General features: G+C 39.3%; 1 protein-coding gene across 4 annotated transcripts in view; it reads left to right on the forward strand.

The window, feature by feature from the left end:
* Positions 1–3,357: 3,357 nt before the first annotated feature.
* The window catches only part of ABCC9 (ATP binding cassette subfamily C member 9), a 118,515-nt gene continuing 97,674 nt past the window's right edge, over positions 3,358–24,198 (forward strand). For 3 of the 4 annotated variants that reach the window (XM_014457521.2, XM_023755525.1, XM_023755524.1), the window contains exons 1-4: positions 3,358–3,525; positions 3,865–3,979; positions 6,887–7,048; positions 19,553–19,694. In XM_014457521.2, the coding sequence (XP_014313007.1) occupies positions 6,907–7,048; positions 19,553–19,694 (284 nt within the window). In that variant the 5' untranslated portion in view covers positions 3,358–3,525; positions 3,865–3,979; positions 6,887–6,906. The other variant, XM_014457520.2, reaches the window with a different exon arrangement.

Genomic DNA, 24,198 nt, shown 5'->3' on the forward strand with positions numbered 1-24,198 from the left:
AAAGGAAGATAATTAAGAGTGTCAAAGTGGTAGAGAGAAGCCAGGCAGGATTTAAACTAAAAGAGGCTGCAACATTTGGCAATTAAGGAACTGTCTGGTGCATTATTCTTCCAAAAGGGTGTTCTGTTCTCTGTCCCACTGTGACAGTGGCGATTTAGGCCCTCACCATCTCGCACTTGTTTTGCATCCCTGTTTCCATCTCACCCCCACCAATCTGTCTTCCACATTGCCTACAGAGAGATCTTTTTAGAGTAGGGATCTGGTCATAGAATCTCATGCTTGCTTGGGAAACTTGGGAAGAAGCTTCACCTTGTTTGGCTTGAAATACATCTTTATCACAAACCAGTCTCTAGCAATCCTTCCAACTCACTGCATCTTCATTTATTTATTCCACATTAAGCTACTTAGAGTTTTTCAAGCATGAGAAGCCTTATCAGGTTTTGAGTTTCTTCGGCACATGCTGTTCTTAGTGTTTGGGAAACTTTTTGAGCCTAAGTGCCCATCAGTAGATGAATGGATTAGAAAACTGTGGTACATCTACACGATGGAATACTATGCTGCTGTAAAAAAGAAGGAACTCTTACCATTTGCAACAGCATGGATGGAACTGGAGAGCATTATGCTAAGTGAAATAAGCCAGTCAATGAAGGAAAAATACCACATGATCTCACCCATTTATGGATAATAAAGACCATAATAAACTTTTGAACAAAAATATATACAGAGGCAAAGCTGCCTCGAACAGACTGTCGAACTACAGCGGGAAGGCCGGGGAGGGTTGGGGGGCAGGAGGGGGGGGTAAGAGATCAATCGAAGGACTTGTATGCATGCATATAAGCATAACCAATGGACATAAGACACTGGGGGGTAGGGGAGGCCAGGGGATTGTCAAGGGCGGGGGAAAAAAAAGGAGACATATGTAATACTCTTTGTAATACTTTAAGCAATAAAAAAATAAAAAAAATAATAATTTATCATATAATTATATATGGTAGTGAAAATTTGGCAATTCTTTGCCTAACAATAGGAAGATGGGGTTAAAATGTTGGGATAGCCGCACAATGGAATACTATGCAGCCATTTAAATGATTTCTATAAAGTTTTAAAAATACTATTAAGAAATAATTGTTTTAATTTAATTTAATTTTTTAAAGAAAGAGTATTTAAATTTTTAAAAATATATATTTTTTGATTTCAGAAAGGAAGGGAGAGGGAGAGAGAGATAGAAACATCAATGATGAGAGAGAATCATTGATCAGCTATGCCCTCCACTGGGGATGGATCCAGCAACCTAGGCATGTGCCCTGACCAGGAATGGAACCATAACCTCCTGGTTCATAGGTCGACGCCTAACTACCGAGCCATGCCGGCTGGGTGGGAAATAATTGTTTTAAAAGATACTGTGGGGAGATAAATTGTTTTGTAATTGCCAACAATATAAAACATACATAGAAAAAAAATAACCATAGCATAAATATTAGCTTTTACTGAACGGCAGATACTTTCTCAGCACTTTAAAGGAATTGTATTACTTACCCTCACATCAAACCTATAAAGCATTTTTTAAAAAAATTTATACCATTGAACAGTTGAGGAAACTGATATACAGAGGGATGAAGCCACTTGTCCAAAGTCTCTGAGGTAACAAGTGGGATAGCAGGATTTGATAGCAGACCAGCTTCTGCATCCAACTCTTTTAAGCACTGCACTATATGGCTTGTTTTTGTTAAAATATAACAATGTTTTCAGTGGTTTTATAAGTTTGGGGGCTCATTGGCCTCCCTTATACTTTTCTATATCTTTTTTTTAAGAATATATTTTATTGAATTTCCACAGAGAGGAAGGGAGAGAGACAGAGAGCTAGAAACATCGATGAGAGAGAAACATCAATCAGCTGCCTCCTGCACATTCCCCACTGGGGATGTGCGCGCAACCCAGGCACATGCCCCTGACCGGAATCGAACCCGGGACCCTTCAGTCCGCAGGCCGACGCTCTATCCACTGAGCCAAACTGGCTTCGGCTACTTTTCTATATCTTCCAAAGTTTCTACATTGAGCATTTGTCATTATAAATAATCTTAATAATGGGTTTTTTTAAAATCACCAAATCAACTTGATTTTGTGTAGTCACACTCAGAGCCTGTATCTGGGGATTATTTGCAGCTCCCTCGTTCCAGTACCTGGATCCCCAATCTTGAAGCACTCTCTTTTCTCCCTGTGCACCTGCGTCTCCCCAAACAGCTCTGGGGTGCAGTTAGTTGCCAAGCTTTTAAAGGCCGCAGGGCCTGAGCTCTGAGGACCCTCCCTGGTGCGGCCCCAGGAGGCCTGCAGACCCCTAGCGGCCACGGGTTCCAGGTTCAGTCGCTGACCAAAGCCAGGCATCCTTCCAGAGTGAGGCGCCCATGAGGAAATCCCCAGGGGCTGGCAGGGCGGGAATCGGTCTCTGCCCACCGTCAGAGAGGCCAGGAGGCCGCCGGGGTTTAGGGTTCAGGTCCGGGATCCAGCTCCGGGTGCCGTGGCCTTGGAGCGGCGCCTCTTGGGCGAGGGGTCGCGCGGGGAGCCAGGGAGGCAGCCGCCCGCCTGCCTGACCATCAGTTACCAGATCTAGGACAGTTGCCGAAAACAGTGCTTCCTTCAAGCCGACTGAGCACTGGTCTCCGAGAAAACTGCGTGTTACTTGAAGAAGGTGGTCTAGGAGGAAATTGATGGCTGGCGTCCTGGGGGTCGGGGGTTATTGTGGAGTGAGTGTGATTTAAACACGTTATCTTCTGAAGAATAAGTGATCTCTCTAACTCGGGTGGGGAGCACGAGTAGGGAGCACTGTGTGTGCAGCCGTGGGAGCCGAAGTCCCACTTTGGGGCGCAGGAGAAGGGTGGCCCTGCGGTAGCGGCCAATGGTCCGCAGGAGGAACCGAGGTTCCCAGGCGCCTGGGGCAACCATTCGCCTGGAGCCTGCCTTGCTCCTGCAAAACGTTCGCACGCACCAATAATACATCCCCGGCGGCCGCTTTCTCCTGCCTGGAAGGAGCCCTTCATTACCCCGGTCTGCTCAGGGGGGAATGGTGAAGCCCCCAATCTGCCTCCTTTGTGTGATTCATCAAAGGGCGCAAACAGAGCCCGGGGAGAAAAATGCAAGCGAATGCCTCGCGTATTTTGACGTTTAAAACCAGACTCCGGTGAATCATTGCATCACAGAGTGAAAGTTTCGGTGTCGGATGAAGCTTGGGGGACGCACAGTACTTGAGTTTGTAAAAAATCTCGGCACCGCGCGCCCCAAGTCAGCGACTCGCGAGCCGAGCGCCGGGCCGAGCGGGGGTGGGGAGGGTCTCCAGTCGCCGGCGCTGCGCTGCGCTCGGGGCTGCTGCCCAGTTTCCTGCCTCCGAGTCGCCGCGTCCGCCCCAGCCCAGAACAGTGTGTGCAATTTAGAAACTCGATAGGAGGCAGCAGCTGATCTCCCACCACCCTAAAAATAATCCACTGCGCGCCCTGCGGGCTTCGGATAGGGGAGGAAAGCTCTGCCTTCGGAGTAAGTGAGCCCACGTCTTTTACATTAATATCATTTAACCTCTTAAGCCGTCGGTTTGGATCTAACATTTCGCCAACCAGAAGGCGCCCGCGCACTCTGCGGGGCTCTGCCTTCCCGGTGGCTATTTCTAGGATCAGGGAGCGGGCCCCAGCCCGAGACCAGAGGGCGTGGGGATCAGGTTTCCAGCGTTTCTTGCAAAACTGCCGGCTCCTTCTTAACCCGCTGGAGATCGTGTAAGGAGTTAATTTCCTTTTTCCCCCCTCTTAGACATTAACTGTGTTTTTCACGAAGTAACTTTCTATCTGCTTAATTTTTGTTATTCTTTGTTTTGTTTTTTAGGAGTTCTGCTTCCCGGTTTGAAATTTACCCTTAAGACAGTGTAGGAAGCCGGTGTTTTGAAGGTAGCGCCAGTGCGCCAGTAGGGGTTTGAAGCAGCATCAAGCCAATACCCAAGGTATTTATTTGTTGCTTTATTTGTTTAGTTTGGGATTTAAAAAAAAACAAACACCATTGGCGTGTCTGTGTAAGGAATCTTATCTGCGGAGCAGTGCCAGCATTTCCTTTGGTTTGGGATAGGACTTCAATGGGTGCGTTCAGTTCAGGCACTGAATCCGAAGTCAGTGGGCATTTTTTTGGTAGTGATTTTCCCACTCGGATCTGTCGTTTATAGACAGATAGGTAGATAGACAGATAGATAAACAGACAGACATATTTGAGCTCATGTTTTATGACCCATCGACTGAATAACTTCAAGACGGTATTATATTTGTTTTAATAACTGGTTGATCTGATCCTGAAAATGCCTTAGATAAGGATAAAGTCCTAAGTAAATTACTTAATATGTAACGTTCCTTTCTCATAACATAATTTAGTTAATCTCTGAATAACTAAAGAGTGAATTATTGTGTAAATAAGAATGAAAGCTTTAATACTGCTTTTGGTGTGTTTTCTTTAGATGTTTCCAGCATGTTAAATTCTCAGGGACTGCTACTACATTAGAACTGACACTCTCTGCTGGATGAACAAGAAAGAGTACTAGTTTTCCCTTACTTTACGCGTGTAAACTAAATCCAAATTTTTTAACTCCTGAGGGTAGTTCTCATACAATGCAGTTCAAAGAATAAGAATACTGAGAGTAGAATTCTTGACATGAAATCATGTTTGGTCATCTAGGAGTAGTTTCTTTTTGTGTTTTTGCTCTGCAGACCACCCCTATCACAAAATTTCACTTCAGATGTTTGTCTTTAAAGTTCATTTAGTCACGTTCTCCGACTCTATCAGCTGTCCTAAACAAATACTTGAACATCTTCCCATGGTTTTATGCTGGTGAGGAGAAAAATGTCCTGCCTTCCTGTCTGGTCTGTCTTCCCTCTCCCTCCTCCTTGATGCTGGGCCTCTGTCAGTGCTTAGCTGAACTAGACAGATCCAGAAGGGGTGGGGCTGAAAGATGTCAGGGATCAGAGTTTAGCCAGCAAGAGCAGCAATTTGTACCCTTCCCAAACCCTTTCTAATTTAACCTGGGTTCTGCTGGGAAACCTTGAATGATATTTGGAGATCTAAGAATTAGTTAAAAATCCTGGTTGAATAAAAACTCGTAAGGTAAACACAATGATTTTCAATGTATCTACCATAAGTTCATTCCTTCCTTCTTTTTGTCCCTGTTGGGTTGTAGTATGGTCTGGCAGTTAGAATGTGCCACAGTCAAAGGGAGAGGATGGAAGAGGAGGCAGGTGAAAAGGCAAAAGGAGAGATGTGGTGAGATACAGGGAACAGGTTGGGAGCCAGGAGGAGTCTGAGGTTAGAGATTATGGTAGAAGGAAGAAACCATTCTAAAGCTTTTGCTTTATTAATCTGAAGTATGCACCTTCGTGTGATAATGTTACTGTATATTTCTCTGACTTTTACACCATAACCTTTACATAATACCAAGAACTGTTGGGACTGATGTAGCCTATCAGTCTAAAACCACAGGGACAGTTTCTGTCATGTGCACTATTGGATCCCTACTGTCTAGCACAGGATCAGCTTCTGTGAGTATTTTTATAGTTAATTAGTTAATGGTCTAGTATCCGAGATAGCAGGTACAGGACCAAAAATATTCTTTGACTTTTTCAGGTTGTTTGTACTTCTCTGATAATTTCTTTCCACAGTCACACACATGTATCCAAAAGTTACTTAATTGGTTGGTAATAGGACTGATTAAATACTAAGCAGGTTATCCTTAGAGTTAATGAAGTTTTGCAAATTCAGATTACATTTTTAGCATCTGACTCAGTAATAATGATTAAATGTCAAGGTTTATAAATGTGGCCAATTGGAATATTATCATTTTGAATAAAATTATAAAACCAGCTAAAATAAATAAAACAGTTTATACATGTCTTTCAATTTAGAATGTACTTAAAGTTTTCTTTTATGACGTGTATTAAAAATTTCATTACTAGCTACTATTACTTTTTATTTTCTGTTTTTTCATCTTTATCAGAAATAATCTAACAATTATAAATCATAATTTCTGTTTTCCTGTTATTTTAAAGATCTTAAGTTATTTTTAATTCTTTTATCCAGCTTGGAATCTTATAGTTGATAAAGATTTGCTAAGTATATAACCTTATCTTGAGTTTTTTTTAAGTATGACTTTTTTTTTTAAGATAGAAAAGTCTCAACTAGAGAGCATATCAATGATTAATAAAAACAAAAAAGGTTTACCAAAACAATATGTGAGAGGAACTCCATATAAGCTTTACTAGACTGTAAATACATAGGCTTTCTAACCAGTTGTTCTATTTATATGATGTTATATAAAACTTTTGTTTGAAATTTGGTTTCTCCAATAATTTACCTACTGTAGCCAATCTTTTCTATGTAACACTATTTTTTTCCCAGGGAAAAATATTATTTGTGACCATTGATTTTAAAACAAATCAAAGAAAGAGGAGAGAAAAATAGTACTGTTTTAGTTATTCAAGCCATTGCCAGCCTTTAATAATCTAGCTCAGAATCCAGGCCTACATAAATGAGGAAAAGAAATAAAGTCCAGTGAGGCTAAAGTCTTAAGCTGCTACTTATTTTAATAAGAATAGGTAAGTTATTTTCTTAAAAAAAATAGATTGGAGGCTGTGTGACACAACTGGACAAACATAGTTTATAGTCAGACACCTAGGTGTGGATGCCAGCTATTCTATTGGTTGGCAAGTTTCTCAACCAATCTGAACCTCAATATCCTCCTCTGTGAATTGTGAATAACTCTACTAACATTGCATGGTTTTTCTTAGGGCTTAAGATAACACCTTTTTAAGGCTATAATTTTATAATGGAAAATTTAATAATAAGAGGCTCTCCTTTTTTATCTTCATTTTAGAGTAAACCATATCATAAGAAATGAACCTTTCATTCTGTGGCGACAGCATTTCTTCATATAATATCAATGGTGGTGTTTTGGAAAATACCTGCTTTGTGGATGCCCTCAACCTAGTTCCTCATGTCTTCCTGTTGTTTATCACTTTTCCAATATTATTTATTGGTAAGTAATCTGTTCTATATTACATCACCTAATGTTTATGAAAAAGTCTTATTAATGGCTGAGATTTGGTATAATGTTGACTAATTTCTCCAAGATGAAAAGTGATATATAACTCTGTAAGAAAAAAACAACAACATACACACAAGCAAGTATTATGTATTCCAGTTATTTATTTATTTTTTTTACCTAACATTCTGTATGTAAAATAGAATTTACATGCCATCTTAGAAATGGACATCAAGTAGCAGCAACAGGGTTTTTTTTTTTAAAGAGGAAAAAGATAATTATACAAGATAAATCAAAAGCATTTGCTGAGTCTTACTTTATGTTAGGTAAAGAGAATGGAAAATGACTAAAGCACAGTACTTGCCTAGAATATTCACTGGAGTAAGCCAGTGAAACAGATGTGTCAAAATTAAGATAAATGATTACAATAGTCCCCCTTTATTTATGGTTCCGTTTTCTGCGATTTTACTTACCTGCGGTCAACTGCACTCAGAAAATACTAACTGGGAAATTCCAGAAATAAATTATTCATAAGTTTTAAATTGATGTTGTTCTAAGTAGCATGATGAAATCTCGTGCCTTCCCATTCTGCCCCACCAGGGATGTAGTTCATCCTTTTGTCCAGTGTGTCCATGATGTACATGCTACACAGCCATTGGTTACTTAGCCAACTCGGTGACAATCACACTATCACAGTGCTTGTGTTCATTATTTAATAATGACCCCAAAGTGCAAGAATAGTAAGAAAGCTCAACTATGTCAAAGAGAAGTCATAAAAGGCTTATTTTAAATGGTAAGGTGAATACAGAGCAATTAAATATTTTAAGAGAGAAAAAAATAACACATTCACTTAACTTTTATTACAATGTACTGTTAAAATTGTCTGATTTTATTATTAGTCATTTTTGTTAACCTGGTGTTTTTCCAAATTTATAAATTAAACTTTATCATAGGTATGTATAGGAAAAAAGCAATATATATAGTTTGGTACTATCTTCGGTTTCATGCATCCACTGGGAGTCTTGGAATGTATCTCTCAAGGATAAGGGAGGACTGCTATATACCACATTGTAAGTCCAATTACAGATATAGGAACAAATTTACCTAGGAATTAACCTGCTAGAACAACTAACTCTTCCTAGAGCTGGAAGGGAAGTTCTTTTTTTTTTTTGTCTCCTTTTTTTTTAAATTTTTTTATTGCTTAAAGTATTACAAAAGGTATTACATATGTGTCCTTTTTTCCCCCCGCCCTTGACAATCCCCTGGCCTCCCCTACCCCCCAGTGTATATGTCCATTGGTTATGCTTATATGCATGCATACAAGTCCTTCGGTTAATCTCTTACCCCCCTTCCTCCTGCCCCCCAACTCTCCCCGGCCTTCCCGCAGCAGTTTGACAATCTGTTTGAGGCAGCTCTGCCTCTGTATCTATTATTGTTCAAAAGTTTATAATGGTCTTTATTATCCATAAATGTGTGAGATCATGTGGTATTTTTCCTTCATTGACTGGCTTATTTCACTTAACATAATGCTCTCCAGTTCCATCCATGCTGTTGCAAATGGTAAGAGTTCCTTCTTTTTTACAGCAGCATAGTATTCCATCGTGTAGATGTACCAAAGTTTTCTAATCCATTCATCTACTGATGGGCACTTAGGCTGTTTCCAGATCTTAGCTATGGTGAATTGTGCTGCTATGAACATAGGGGTGCATATATCCTTTCTAATTGGTGTTTCTGGTTTCTTGGGATATATTCCTAGAAGTGGGATCACAGGGTCAAATGGGAGTTCCATTTCCAGTTTTTTGAGGAAACTCCATACTGTCTTCCATAGTGGCTGCACCAGTCTGCATTCCCACCAGCAGTGCACGAGTGTTCCTTTTTCTCTACATCCTCTCCAGCACTTGTCGTTTGTTGATTTGTTGATGATAGCCAGTCTGACAGGTGTGAGATGGTACCTCATTGTTGTTTTGATTTGCATCTCTCGGATGATTAGTGACTTTGAGCATGTTTTCATATGTCTCTTGGCTTTCTGAATGTCCTCTTTTAAAAGGTGTCCATTTAGGTCCTTTGCCCATTTTTTGATTGGATTGTTTATCTTCCTTTTGTTAAGTTGTATGAGTTCCCTATAAATTTTGGAGATTAGGCCCTTATCAGATATGACGTTGGCAAATATGTTTTCCCACGCAGTGGGTTTTCTTGTTGTTTTGTTGATGGTTTCTTTCGCTGTGCAGAAGCTTTTTATTTTGATGTAGTCCCATTTGTTCATTTTCTCTTTAGTTTCAAGTGCCCTAGGAGCTGTATCTGTGAAGAAATTGCTTCGGCATATGTCTGAGATTTTGTTGTCTTTGGATTCCTCTAGAATTTTTATGGTTTCCTGTCGTACATTTAAGTCCTTTATCCATTTTGAGTTTATTTTTGTATATGGTGTAAGTTGGTGGTCTAGTTTCATTTTCTTGCATATATCTGTCCAATTTTCCCAACACCACTTATTGAAGAGACTGTCTTGGCTCCATTGAATGTTCTTTCCTCCTTTGTCAAATATTAATTGAGCATATTGGTTCGGGCCGATTTCTGGGTTCTCTATTCTATTCCATTGATCTATATGCCTGTTCTTGTGCCAGTACCAGGCAGTTTTGAGAACAGTGGCTTTGTAATACATCTTGATATCTGGTATTGAGATCCCACCTACTTTCTTCTTTCTCAGGATTGCTGCAGCTATTCGGGGTCTTTTTTTATTCCAGATGAATTTTTGGAGAGTTCGTTCTAGATCTGTGAAGTAGGCCGTTTGTATTTTGATGGGAAGTGCATTGAATTTATAGATTGCTTTGGGTAGTATGAACATTTTAATGATGTTGATTCTACCAATCCATGAACATGGTATGTTCTTCCATCTGTTTATGTCTTCCTCTATCTCTTTTTTCAACGTCCTGTAGTTTTCTGAGTAGAGGTCTTTTACCTCTTTAGTTAAGTTTATTCCTAGGTATCTTAATTTTTTTGGTGCGATGGTAAATGGGATTGTTTTTCTAATCTCTCTTTCTAAAAGTTCACTATTGGTGTATAGAAATGCCTCAGATTTCTTGGCATTAATTTTGTATCCTGCTACTTTGCCAAATCCATGTATTAAGTCTAGTAGTTTTTTTATGGAGTCTCTAGGGTTTTGTATGTATAATATCATGTAGTCTGCAAATAAGGACAGTTTTACTTCATCTTTTCCAATTTGGATGCCTTTTATTTCTTCTTCTTGTCTAATTGCAATGGCTAAAACTTCCAGTACTATGTTGAACAGGAGTGGTGAGAGTGGGCATCCCTGTCTTGTTCCTGTTCTTAGGGGAAATGGTGTTAGTTTTTGTCCATTGAGTATGATGTTGGCTGTGGGCCTGTCATATATGGCTTTTATTATGTTGAGGTATGATCCTTCTACTCCCACCTTGCTGAGAGTTTTTATCAAAAATGGGTGTTGGATTTTGTCAAATGCTTTTTCTGCATCAATTGATATGACCATGTGGTTTTTTTCTTTCAGTTTGTTTATGTCATGTATCACGTTTATTGATTTGCGGATATTGTACCATCCTTGCATCCCTGGAATAATTCCTACTTGGTCATGGTGTATGATCTTTCTGATGTACTGCTGGATCCGATTTGCTAAGATTTTGTTGAGGATTTTGGCATCTATGTTCATGAGGGATATTGGCCTGTAATTCTCTTTCATTGTGTTGTCTTTACCTGGTTTTGGTATTAGGGTGATGCTGGCTTCATAGAATGAGCTTGGAAGTGTTCCTTCCTCTTGAATTTTTTGTAGTAGTCTGAGGAGGGTAGGTTTTAGTTCTTCCTTGAATGTTTGGTAAAACTCCCCTGTGAAGCCGTCTGGTCCTGGGCTTTTGTTTGCTGGAAGCTTTTTGATGACTGCTTCAATTTCTTCCATAGTTATTGGCCTATTGAGATTTTTAGATTCTTCCTGGTTGAGTTTTGGAATGTTGTATTTTTCTAGGAATTTGTCCATTTCCTGCAGGTTGTCTAGTTTGTTGGAGTAGAGCTCTCCATAGTATTTTTTAACAATCATTTGTATTTCTGTGGGGTCTGTTGTTATTTCGCCTCTATCATTTCTGATTTTGTTTATTTGGGTCCTCTCTCTTTGCTTCTTGGTGAGCCTGGCTAGAGGTTTGTCAATCTTGTTTATCCTTTCAAAAAACCAGCTCTTGGTTTCATTGATTTTCTGTATTGTTTTTTTTTTTGGTCTCTATGTCATTTATTTCTGCTCTAATCTTTATTATCTCCTTCCTTCTGCTCACTCTGGGCTTTTCTTGTTGCTCTCTTTCTAATTCTTTGAGTTGTAGAGTTAGATGATTTACTACCATTTTTTCTTGTTTTTTGAGATAGGCCTGTAGAGCTATAAACTTCCCTCTCAGGACTGCTTTCATTGTGTCCCATAGGTTTTGGATTGTTGTGTTTTCATTGTCATTAGTTTCCAGGATGTTTTTAATTTCTTCTTTAATCTCATTGGTAACCCAATCAATATTTAATAACATGCTATTCAGCTTCCAAGTGTTTGAGTATTTTGGGTTGTTTTTATTGTAGTTTATTTCTAATATTATGCCATCATGGTCTGAGAAGATGCTTTTTATGATTTCAATCTTCTTGAATTTGGGGAGACTTTGCTTGTGACCCAATATGTGGTCTATTTTTGAATCTGTCCCATGAGCACTTGAGTAGAATGTATATCCCGCGGCTTTGGGGTGAAGTGTTCTGAAGATGTCTATTAAGTCCATCTGATCTAGTGAGTCATTTAGGATTGCTATTTCTTTGCTGATTGTTTGTCTAGCGGACTTATCCAGTGATGTCAGTGGTGTATTAAAGTCCCCTACTATGATTGTATTGTTGTCGATCTCTCCTTTGATATCTTCCAGGAGTTTTTTTATGTATTTGGGTGCTCCTGCATTGGGTGCATATATGTTTACCAGGGTTATATCTTCTTGTTGTATTGATCCCTTTAGTATTATGAAGTGGCCTTCCTTATCTCTGGTTATGGCCTTCACTTTGAGGTCTATTTTGTCCGATATAAGTATTGCTACCCCAGCTTTCTTTTCCTTTCCATTTGCCTGAAAGATATTTTTCCATCCCTTCACTTTCAGTCTGTGTGAGTCCCTTCTAATGAGGTGGGTCTCTTGTAGACAGCAGATGTATGGGTCATGTTTTTTTATCCATTCAGCCACTCGATGTCTTTTGGTTGGAGCATTTAGTCCATTTACGTTTAAAGTTATTATTGAAAGGTACTTGTTTGTAGCCATTTCTTTTTTTGTGTGGCTGTTTTCTTTCTGAGCTTTTTATTTCTTTTTACACCAGTCCCTTTAGCATTTCTTGCATTGCTGGCTTGGTGGTGATAAACTCCCTTAGCCTTTTTTTGTCTATGAAGCTTCTTATTTCCCCTTCAATTTTGAATGATAGCCTTGCTGGATAGAGTATTCTTGGATTCAGTCCTTTGCTTTGCATCACTTTGTAGATTTCCGTCCATTCTTTTCTGGCCTGATGTGTTTCTGTTGAGAAATCATTTGATAATCTAATGGGAGATCCCTTGTATGTAACTTTCCGTCTCTCTCTTGCAGCCTGTAAGATTCTCTCTTTGTCCTGAACATTTGCCATGGTAATTATGATGTGTCTTGGTGTGGGTCTTTTCGGGTTCATCTTGTTTGGGACTCTCTGTGCTTGTGTGACTTTTTTCTTCCCCACCTCAGGGAAGTTTTCTGATATTATTTCTTCGAGTAGGTTTTCTAACCCTTGTTCCTTTTTCTGTTGTTCTGGCACCCCTATTATTCGTATGTTGTTTCGTTTCATATTGTCCCAAAGCTCCCTTAGGCTCTCTTCCTGTCTTTTAATTTTTTTCTCCAATTGCAGTACAGTTTGGGTGTTTTTTGCTTCCTTGTCTTCTAATTCACTAATTCGGTCCTCCGCTTCTCCAGGTCTACTGTTGGAAGGGAAGTTCTGTTACTAAAGCATATCATGTCATGCAGAGGCCAACATACTCTTGACACATACTTTTTCATGTTAAACCAATATATTGGGACTACAGTGGCCACGTATAGAATACTAGTCATTTATGTGGTATTATTTGCAGGACATTAAGAGTGGTGTTTGGTCAAAATTAGAACATCTTTTTTTAAAGTGCAAGTCTATAATTAATAACTCTTTTTTGACATCCGATTTATTTCTTTAGAGTAAGTATTATAACATTCCTAACTGTATTTCTAGCATCAAACACAAAGGCTGGCAAAAAAGATATTTAAATCAAGTGGAATTGGAGTGAACATTGTCAATGGGAAAAATCCAGACTATCTCTAATATTGGCTATTTGAGCTAGTGAGAGTACATAAATAAATCTCAGTGATATCAAGTATGAGGAAAACTATAATGCTGCAAAAAGACACAGGGCTTGCCTGCAAGAATTTATGGCATAAATTCTAATAAACATGTTAACTGGACTCCGGTTATTGCTGCGGCTCGAGCACCCCGGAAGCTGCCCCTTTTCGGGGTCATGATGGGCAGCAAGATGGTGTCTGCTAGCAGGGTCGTGTAGGTAGTCAAGCCACATACTCCATTAATAAGGTTCCCTAACAGAAGAGACAATCCTAAACTAGATGTATCAGAAGCTGTGAGATCAACAGGAGTACCATCTCACTAAAATAAACAAACAAACAAAAAACAAACAAACAAACAAAAACATGTTAACTGTAACTAATCATCTAATAGTAAGTTCATTTGGGAACAAATAAGACATGAATCAATTTTCTTTTCAAAGAATGCTTCAGGGAATCTCATCCTATCTAATAATAGACAAACATGGTAATTGACCATACCTTTGCTACGCCTCCATTGGCTAATCAGTGCGATATGCAAATTAACCCAACCAAGATGGCGGCCGGCAGCCACGCAGCTGAAGCGAGCAGGAGGCTTGCTTGCTCCAGTGATGGAGGAAGCCAAGGTTCCCCGCCTGCCGCGGCCCGGCTCTGAGCTCCGAAAGCAACAAAGTTTCAATTATAGAAGCTAAACAAACCCCATATACCTGCTTTCAGCAGGCCGTGGCCACAGAGCTGGAGCGAGCAGGAGCCGGCTCTTAGCTCCAGTGATGGCAACCAAGTTTCAATTATAGAAGGTAAATAAATCCCAGAATTAAAAAAAAGAAAAAGAAAAAAAGGAGAGGCTGGGAGCTTCAGTTGCAGCCAGCCTGAAAACGGCCCTCAGCCCCTCACCCAGACTGGCCAGGCACCCCAGTGGGGACCCCCACCCTAAAGGGGGTGTGGCCAGCCTGAAAACAGCCATCAGCCCCTCATCTAGGCTGGCCAGGCTCCCCAGTGGGGACCCCAACCCTGATCCGGGACACCCTTCAGGGCAAACCAGCTGGCCCCGACCCATGCACCAGGCCTCTATCCTATATAGTAAAAGGGTAATATGAAAACTGACCTTAACAGCAGAAAGACTGGGAATGACTGGTCACTATGACACACACTGACCACCAGGGGGCAGACGCTCAATGCAGAAGCTGCCCTCTGGGGGTCAGTGCGCTCCCACATGGGGGAGCTCTGCTCAGCCACAAGCCAGGCTGATGGCTGCCAGTACAGCGTTGGTGGTGGCAGTCTCTCCTGACTCCTCAGCAGCGCTAAGGATGTCTGACTTCAGCTTAGGTCTGCTCCCCACTGGCAAATGGACATCCCCTGAGGGCTGCCGGGCTGCCGGGCTGCCAGAGGGATGTCTGATTGCCAGCTTAGGCCCAATCCCCCAGGGAGCAGGCCTAAGCCAGCAGGTGGTCATCCCCCGAGGGGTCCCAGACTGTGAGAGGGCACAGGCCGGGCTGAGGGGACCCCCCCAGTGCACAAATTTTTGTGCACTGGGCCTCTAGTCCTATATAATAAAAGGCTAATATGCAAATTGACTGAACAGTAGAACAACCAGTCGCTATGATGCACACTAACCACCAGAGGGAAGATGCTCAATGCAGGAGCTACCCCCTGGTGGTCAGTGCGCTCCCACAGGGGGAGCACCTCTCAACCAGAAGCCAGGCTCATGGCTGGTGAGTGCAGCGGCAGTGGCAGGAGAGGCCCATGGGGAGCGGGCCTAAGCCATCAGTTGGACATCACCTGAAGACTCTCAGACTGTGAGAGGGCGCAGGCCAGGCTGAGGGATTCCCTCTCCCCTGAGTGCATGAATTTGATGCACCGGGCCTCTAGTTTGTTCATAAAGAAATTTCTTCCTGCAATATTTCAGGCACAAAACTCATTTTTAAATTTATTTATTTATTTTATTAAATTTATTGATGTGACATTGATGAATAAGATTATATAGGTTTCAAATGTACATTTCTATGATAAATGATCTATATATTGTATTCTGTGCCCATCACCCAAAGTCAAGTCATTCTCTATCATCATATATTTGACCCTCTTTTAACCTCCTTCCCTCTAGTAACCACCATTGTCTGAGTCTATGAGATGTTTTTTTTCTTGTTTGTTCATTTGTTGCTTTCAGTTTTATATTCCACATATGAGTGAAATTTATGGTTATTAATTTATTTCGCTTAGCATGATATTCTAAAGGTCCATCCATGTTGTCACAAATGGCAGTATTTCATATTTTCTTATGGCTGAGTAGTATTACATTGTTTATATGTACCATATATTTTTATCCAATCATCTATCAATGAACACTTCAGTTGTTTCCAATTTGAAAACATTTATTTGCAAAGACATATGCACTCCTGTATTCATTGCAGCATTATTCATGGTGGCCAATACATTCATTCTTGACACATATAGGACTTCTCTGGATTCAAAAAATTAGAAAAAAAGGTGACAAAATGAGACAAAGTGGAGTTTTTTCCTAGTATACCACATATGAGTTGGCATTACTCTACTTGTTTGAGGGAAACCATCAAAATTTTACTAAAATCTAATGAATTTTTTCTTCAATGGTGAGCTAAGGGTAAACCTATATTGTTCTTTTTTATTATTATTAAATCTTTATTGTTCAGATTATTACAGTTGTTCCTCTTCCTCCCCCCCACCCCCATAGCTCCCCTCCACCTGGTTTCCACTCCACCCTCTGCCCTTACCCCCCCACACACTGTCCTCAGCCATAGGTGTATGATTTTTGTCCAGTCTCTTCCTGCACCCCCCGCACCTCCCAAAACCCCTTTCCCCCTGAGAATTGTCAGTCCACTCCCTTTCTATGCCCCTGATTCTATTATATTCACCAGTTTATTCTGTTCATCAGATTATTTATTCACTTGATTTTTAGATTCACTTGTTGATAGATGTGTATTTGTTGTTCATAATTTGTATCTTTACCTTTTTCTTCTTCTTCCTCTTCTTAAAGGATACCTTTCAGCATTTCATATAATACTGGTTTGGTGGTGATGAATTCCTTTAGCTTTTTCTTATCTGTGAAGCTCTTTATCTGACCTTCAATTCTGAATGATAGCTTTGCTGGGTAAAGTAATCTTGGTTGTAGGTTCTTGCTATTTATCACTTTGAATATTTCTTGCCACTCCCTTCTGGCCTGCATAGTTTCTGTTGAGAAATCAGCTGACAGTCATATGGGTACTCCCTTGTAGGTAACTGACTTTTTTTCTCTTGCTGCTTTTAAGATTCTCTCTTTGTTTTTTGCTCTTGGCATTTTAATTATGATGTGTCTTGGTGTGGTCCTCTTTGGATTCCTTTTGTTTGGGGTTCTTTGCGCTTCCTGGACTTGGAAGTCTATTTCTTTCACCAGGTTGGGGAAGTTTACTGTCATTATTTCTTCAAATAGGTTTTCAATATCTTGTTGTCTCTCTTCTTCTGGCACCCCTATAATTCTGATGTTGGTACGTTTGAAGTTGTCCCAGAGGCTCCTTACACTATCTTCATATTTTTGGATTATTTTTTCTTTTTGTTTTTCCAGTTGGGTGTTTTTTGCTTCCTCGTATTTCAAATTTTGATTTGATTCTTGCGATCCTCTAGTCTGCTGTTGGAACTCTGCATAATATTCTTTATTTCAGTCAGCGTATGCTTAATTTCTAGTTGGTCCTTTTTCATAACCTCGAGGGTCTCACTAAATTTATCAGTGGTTTCTAGAAAATTCTTGAAAAACCTTATAAGTGTGGTTTTGAACTCTATATCCAGTCGTTTGCTTTCCTCCATTTCTGTCATTTGTGACCTGTTTCTTTGTCTCCACATTTTTTATGCTTCCCTGTGTTGATAGAGTGGCTTTCTGTGCTAGGTGTCCTATAGGGCGCAGTGGCTCAGCCTCAGCAATTACCTGAGGTGGACACTCTTGGTGCACCCGTTTGTGGGCTTTGTGTACAGTCTTGTTGTAGTTAAGCCTTGATTGTTGTAGGTATCACTGGGAGGAATCGACCTCCAGGCCAATTGGCTGTGAGAATCAGCTGTGTCTGCAGTGGGAGAACTTCTGTGCCAGAGACACCCTTCTGGGGCAAGACTTGCTTCAGTGGGGCTTTGATGCTCACTGAGTCTGCCCCCTAGTATGTCCCTTATGGATCTGAGGAGTTATAATCTGGATGGTCCCACTCTGACCACTAGGTACACTGGCTCTTGGATCTCTGAGGAGGTGCTAATTTAGCCTCCGCCTGAAGCTACCCAGCAGGAGCTAAGGAGAGATCTGTAGATTCCTCTTCCTTGTTTGGGGTTTGGAGGTACCCAGATGACGCCCAGCTGTGAAGCAATGCAAGCTGCTGTGGGGCCTTGTGCCTTCTCTTGGAAGTTCTGGGTCTCTCTGACCCAGCTGCAGTTTGTTAGGTAATTTTCAGATTGCAAAGGGCCAGGCCTTTCATATGCAAAAGCCTCTGCACACAGCTTGGGTGGGGTGGGGTCTCAGGGGATCAACAGGGCGGAGCAAGCAGCTATGGCTGCTCCTCAGTCCTACCCTAAGAGGACCCGGGTCTCAGTGTCCCATGGTATTTGCTGCAAGCACTTCTGAGAGAAAGCCGCCCTCGAGTTCCAACCAATGCCAGAGAGTCCAGTTTCTTCCCCTATGTGTCTGGGTCCCCAGAGACTCGCCCGGAACTGGAGTTCAGAGCAGTCGGGAGCTTGTGACTCCCTCCTGATTGAAAAAGACAGCCGCGTCCTCAGTTGCTAGCTCTTTCCACATGCGCCTCTGTACCTCTGCACTTTACTTCCGCACCTCCTCTGAGTCTCAGTGTGCTTTTCTCTTTCCTTCTAGTTGTTTCCACTCAGTGAGCCTTCCTGTGGTTCTGGATGATGTATGTTTTGTCTTTTAGTTGTATTTTTGAAGTGGTTGTGCGAGGCAGCAATTTCTAGTGTTTACCCCTGCCGCCATCTTGTTTTCCCTATATTGTTCTTTAAAAAAAATATTTTTATTGATTTCAGAGAGGAAAGGAGAGGGAGAGAGAGATAGAAACATCAATAATGAGAGAGAATCATGGAATAGCTGACTCCTGCACGCCCTTAACTCGGAATCCAGCCCGCAACCTGAACTGTGACCTTTTGGTTCATAGGTCGATGCTCAACCGATGAGCCATGCCAGACAGGGCCTTGATTCTGCTTAAAGCTCAACAATGAACAAGACTAGCTTTTTTAGAGAAAATACTCTACCACTGTTGAATAGTGCTGGCCCAGTCATAGGTTTTCATTTTTCTCACATGATATGCATATGATTAAGAGTTGACTCAACTAATGAGTTCTATATTTCATCATCACATATGACCTTTTTTTGTTAGTCTCTCATAGATCCTGTGTTTTGAGAGGCTTTAGACACCAAACTTATTTTATTAATACTATCATTAATTTTTTTCCTTTTGAATGAATCAGGAACCTGTCAATAAGAGCTCTGATTAGCATGAAATAATCATGCTGTCACTCAGAGTTGGTGGTATTCCTGAACAATGCCATAATTGTTAACTTGTTAACTTAGGCCAGTGGTTGGCAAACTGCGGCCCCTTGAGTGTGGCTCGTACACAAAATACCATGTGCGGGCGCGCACGTACAGTGCGATTGAAACTTTGTGGCCACACTCAAGGGGCCAAAGAGCTATATGTGGCTCGCGAGCCGCAGTTTGCCGACCACTGACCTAGGCAGTCTTGTAAAAATAATTTTGAAATTATTTTTTTTAATATAATGAAAATAGATCAGGATTTCCCCCGTTTCTCTAGAACAGTGATGGCGAACCTTTTGAGCTTGGCGTGTCAGCATTTTGAAAAACCCTAACCTAACTCTGGTGCCGTGACACATATAGAAATTTTTTGATATTTGCAACCATAGTAAAACAAAGACTTATATTTTTGATATTTATTTTATATATTTAAATGCTATTTAACAAAGAAAAATCAACCAAAAAAAAAATGAGTTCGCGTGTCACCTCTGACACGCGTGTCATAGGTTCACCATCACTGCTCTAGAAAGTGCTAGGTTTAATGAACTCCCCAAAGCATATCACAATGTTAATTATTTCCATGATTATAATGGATCCTTTTACTTACCTCTTTTTTTTTTCTTTTTTCAGGATGGGGCAGTCAAAGCTCAAAAGTACAAATTCATCACAACACATGGCTTCACTTTCCTGGACATAACCTGAGATGGATTCTGACATTTGCTCTCCTATTTGTGCATGTTTGTGAAATAGCAGAGGGCATAGTTGCAGATACGTAAGTGACTTGACTTAGTTAATGGGATTACACTATGCATACAAGAGAGTGTATTGATAAGGGTAGTAGCTAAGAGCATGGCATCTCAAGCCTAACTTTTTGGTCATAACTTAGGAACAACAGCTGCCACCCAGTATTTATGATGAGCATGCATGTTTGCCATATTTTTGTATTGCTACATAATTTCTTTGATAATACGAGTACAGATCTCTGTGGCTTGTATGCATCGACGTACTTTCTGTTTCTTTGCTCCTTCATCTATGTAGCCCTGACAGAAAGTTCTATTCTTTAAAACACTTTGATGTTTACCTTGTCTTCCAAACTAGGTATAAATAGCAAGATTGTCTATATTGACAGATAGCTCTAATAACTATCTATTTACAAATAAATGTATAACCAGTTCTCAGATGTTTCCATTTATCTTGTAAAGAAGCAAATATAGATGAGGCAGGCATTAAAGAGTCCAAGAACCTGTTAGGATATAGCTGCAAATCGAGGCACAGCACAAAATTATTTTTAAATCAGGGTTTGTCATAAAACCCTGACTTTTGAAGGAATTTTGTCATTCTTGTAAAAGAAGTTTGTATCAGGCAGTTAGAATAGAATGAATTCTATTTATAAACTTGAACATAATGTAGGGAAAATGTTTTTATCACGTAGTAACAGAAAATAAACTTAGATAATAGAAAAGTTTTGATTATGAAATTATGATAAATAGTACACCTTTCATGAAGAATTTATATGAAAGGGCCTTTAAAGATTTTATAAAGAAAGCTCAAAAAAAAATTCATTTTCCTCTTATCTAGTAAAACTTCCCTTGACATCTGTTTATGTTTTGCTCTTGTAATTAACAAGGAATGAAACTTCTAAACTTCCGACACAGAGCCAACTATTTTGTAATGTCGTCTGAGAGTTCTTTACATATATGTGCACATCGTGATTTCTGATAAAAAGAAAAATCAGAGGCTCTTAGATATGCCGTCTCTAAGCATTTAGAAGCTTAATTGGCTGTTGTTATCTTAATGATAATTGTTTAAAACACCCGGGCATATTTGTATTATATTGTATTAGCATAGCCAATTCTAGTGTTCATTTTTTTATTCCCTTAATATATGAATAGACTGACTTGACATGTTTCTCTGTGTATGTATAAAGGGGAAGATTGGTTAGTCCAATATTTCCTAAAACCCTGACATCACATAGGCAAGGATGACTTCTTTCCAGCCTCATGGTTGATGTCAGAGACTTAGAAGAGAGACTGAACTAATAATGATGAAGGCATATGCTAATGGCAGGACCTTGTTTTAAAGTGGTAGTGATACAAGAGATCCATGCTAAAAACAAGCAGAGGTAAACCTTTGATCTTGTCCTATTCCTCCCATTCTTCAGCTATAGCTGTCTTCCCCTTACCCTTTATATCCAAGCCTCTCCAAAGCCATCTATCTGCCAGTTACTTTTGAACCCATAGATTTAGTTTGCTTTCTCTTGCCTTGTCCTATTCTGGAAACGGCTTCTACAAGAAACCCAATGAACATTAATAACATCTTAATTTATACTCTTTCCTCCTTAACATAGTTATTATATTTGATGCAGCTAATCATTCCTTCCTTATTTTTTAAAACAAAATATTTATGAACTATATTTTACTTAAAATATCACTTATGCTCATTATAATTAGCAAAACAATGCAAAGACCTTCCTAATTGAGTAATTAATTTTTATAGTAATACAGATATTAAAGCTATTAATTTTTCTTTTGAAATATCCTTATCTGTTGCATTGGTATTTGTAATGTGTTATCTTTTTTTATTTCTATGTAAATAATTTATGATTCCCGTGTAGATACTCTCTTAGGTCTAGGAATCATTTTTTAGTTCGGTATTTAGTCTAACTTGATAGGTTTATTATAAGAGCATATAATTTGTTAAATGAATACTTTTTCGGATTTATTAATATTTTCATAATAGTAAAATACTTGATATATTCTTTGTAGGAGATGAAATTTTATTGAGTTTACTGATTGGATTACTGAAGTCTTGTATCTTTATTATTTTTATATTATTTAATCTATTACATTCTAAAAATGTGTATTAAAATCTTCACTGTTATTATGTTTTCATTTAGGATTTTTAAAATTATTTTCTCCTTTTTGAAATTATTCTTTTGTCCCCCATGATGTACACTTTTTAAATTTTCTCCCTAACTTCCTGACTAAAGATTTTCCGCTATAATGAGATGCATACGCTACCACAGAACACTGAGATCAGTGAATCACACTCTAAAAATAATAGAGCTTAAGGGAAAGATTAGGGTTGGGAAAACCACTTGCAACCCAGACAACTTTGTGAGCAGAGCACTAACAATATGACAGTAATCCTAATAAAAATCTTGAATGGTTAAAAGACACAAATAAATGCCACAGTAAAACCTTATAGTAGCTTACTAGTATCTTCATTCATCCTTTATTATTGCTTCCCTTAATTATATTTTATCATTCTTTTTCTAACTTCTTTCATTGACTCTTTGCTTTATTATAATTATTTATTACTGAATATGTTTCTGAGTATAGCTTTTACAACATTTTATATGCTTTCATAAGTAGTATGATCATTTTAAAATATCTTAAATATTAAGTGATTTTTAAAATTCTTTCTTTTGTTCAATAATTAAAGAGTATTAGAAGTACTTCCTAATTTCTGTATTGATGAAATATTTATTTTCTACTTTTTCTCTTTGAACACTTTGAACTACTTCAAAAGTGGTGGGTCGTTCTTAAGCCAGTTTTTACGCTATCACACTTTCATTAATATGTCTATATTAATGGTTCCAAATTCATCACTGCTCATGTTACAAATCTCTACATACACTTGCCTATTAGACAACTTGCTTTGCATGTTTATTGGTCCATACATTCCTGCTGAAACTTATTGGCTTCCTCTCTCCAGTTTGTTCATCTTCTTAAAATCTTATTTGTTCACACCACCATTCACTTAGGCACCGTGGGAATTATTCTCTACAGCTCCATCACCATCACCCTCATTGTGAAACTATTAAAGTCCTGTCCATTTTAACACTTAATATTTTTGCAAATGTATTATTTCCTCCATGTTTCTGCTGCCAAATCTTAATTCAGGGTTTCATCATCCCTCACCTGGCCTATACCAATACTTTGCTAACTGCTTTCTTTCCTTCCAAGTCTTTCCCCTCACCTCAAACCTACACACTCCCTATCAACTCCATTATTCCCATTACTAACAGATTGAACTGTCTAAAACTTAAATATGACTGTACCACTTACCTATTAAAATATTTCAATTTTTTGCAAGATTAGATTCTAGCTCCTTACATATCATACAAAGCCCTTTATCCTATCTCATTACACTACTTAGAAATTTGAACATGTTATACTGTTTCATGCTTCTATGTATTTGCACATTCTGTTCCTTCATTTAAAGTGCTGTTCCACCATTTTCCTGACAAGTGGATTCCTTTTTATATTTGTTTCCATTGCCAACCATACCTCTTCTGAAGTGACTTTCCCAAATGTTTCTCTTTCCCTCACTCTCAAACAAGTTACTTTCTTTTCTATACTGCTTGTATACTAAAATATTTAAGTATTTGAGAAAATATAAATGTTTCATTGTGTGGCATTGTTATTGCAAAAGGAGTTGAGGACTGTCTACCATGCAAATCTGTCCTGTCATGTTTCTGATCCACCTGAAGCTGTCTATTATCTTCAGAACAAAGCTTCCTCTCCTTGCAATCACACTGAATTGTTTGTAGTACCCTTGAACTTATCTAGACCCTCTGCCTGGAACTGTCCTCCTCTCTCTTCCTCTGGGTAATAATTTCTCATTCTTAAAGTTTCCATTCAGAAGTCCAATTTTTTTACAAAGCTTCCTCTGTCACAGACTCTAGCTCTGTATGTGCTCACAGTCCCTTCACCTGGGTAGTAATTTTCTATATACTATTACTATCCTCCATAAACTCCAAATTTTGTGACCACAGACCACAGACACTGTATCTTGTCTTGTGTCCTGTTGCATCCCAGAATCTAATACAGTGTCTGGACCAGCTAACACGTATGTATTCAATGAATCAAGGAAAACGGAGAAATCACTGCAAAGGTTAGGAAAGCTATCAAAAAATAAACATACTTTTCACATACATTAGAGTTTATTTCCAGTGGATTGTTTTTACTTGCTATAGGTGTTAAAAATATTTCAGCAGGTCTTCCCTTTAGCTTTGGAGCAGTTATATGTTTGCTTTTGTTGTTCGTATTTTAATGTCTTGTTTAGCTGTGTTTATTCAGCCCTCCATGTTAAGGTAGATCCTTTCAATAGAATTTTGTCCCCCCAATATAATCTTCCTTATATGTTCTCTTGGCAACTACTCCTGTATTCTGTATTTTAAATCTCTGATTGCTAAAAGAGAGTTTTAATGAGGAAATTGGAAACAAAATGTGAGACTATCTGGAGCCATCGGCTGTAGACACTGACACTGT

This window comes from Myotis lucifugus, unplaced genomic scaffold (genome assembly GCF_000147115.1).
Source record: "Myotis lucifugus unplaced genomic scaffold, Myoluc2.0 scaffold_78, whole genome shotgun sequence".
In the NCBI taxonomy this organism is placed as follows: Eukaryota; Metazoa; Chordata; class Mammalia; order Chiroptera; family Vespertilionidae; genus Myotis; species Myotis lucifugus.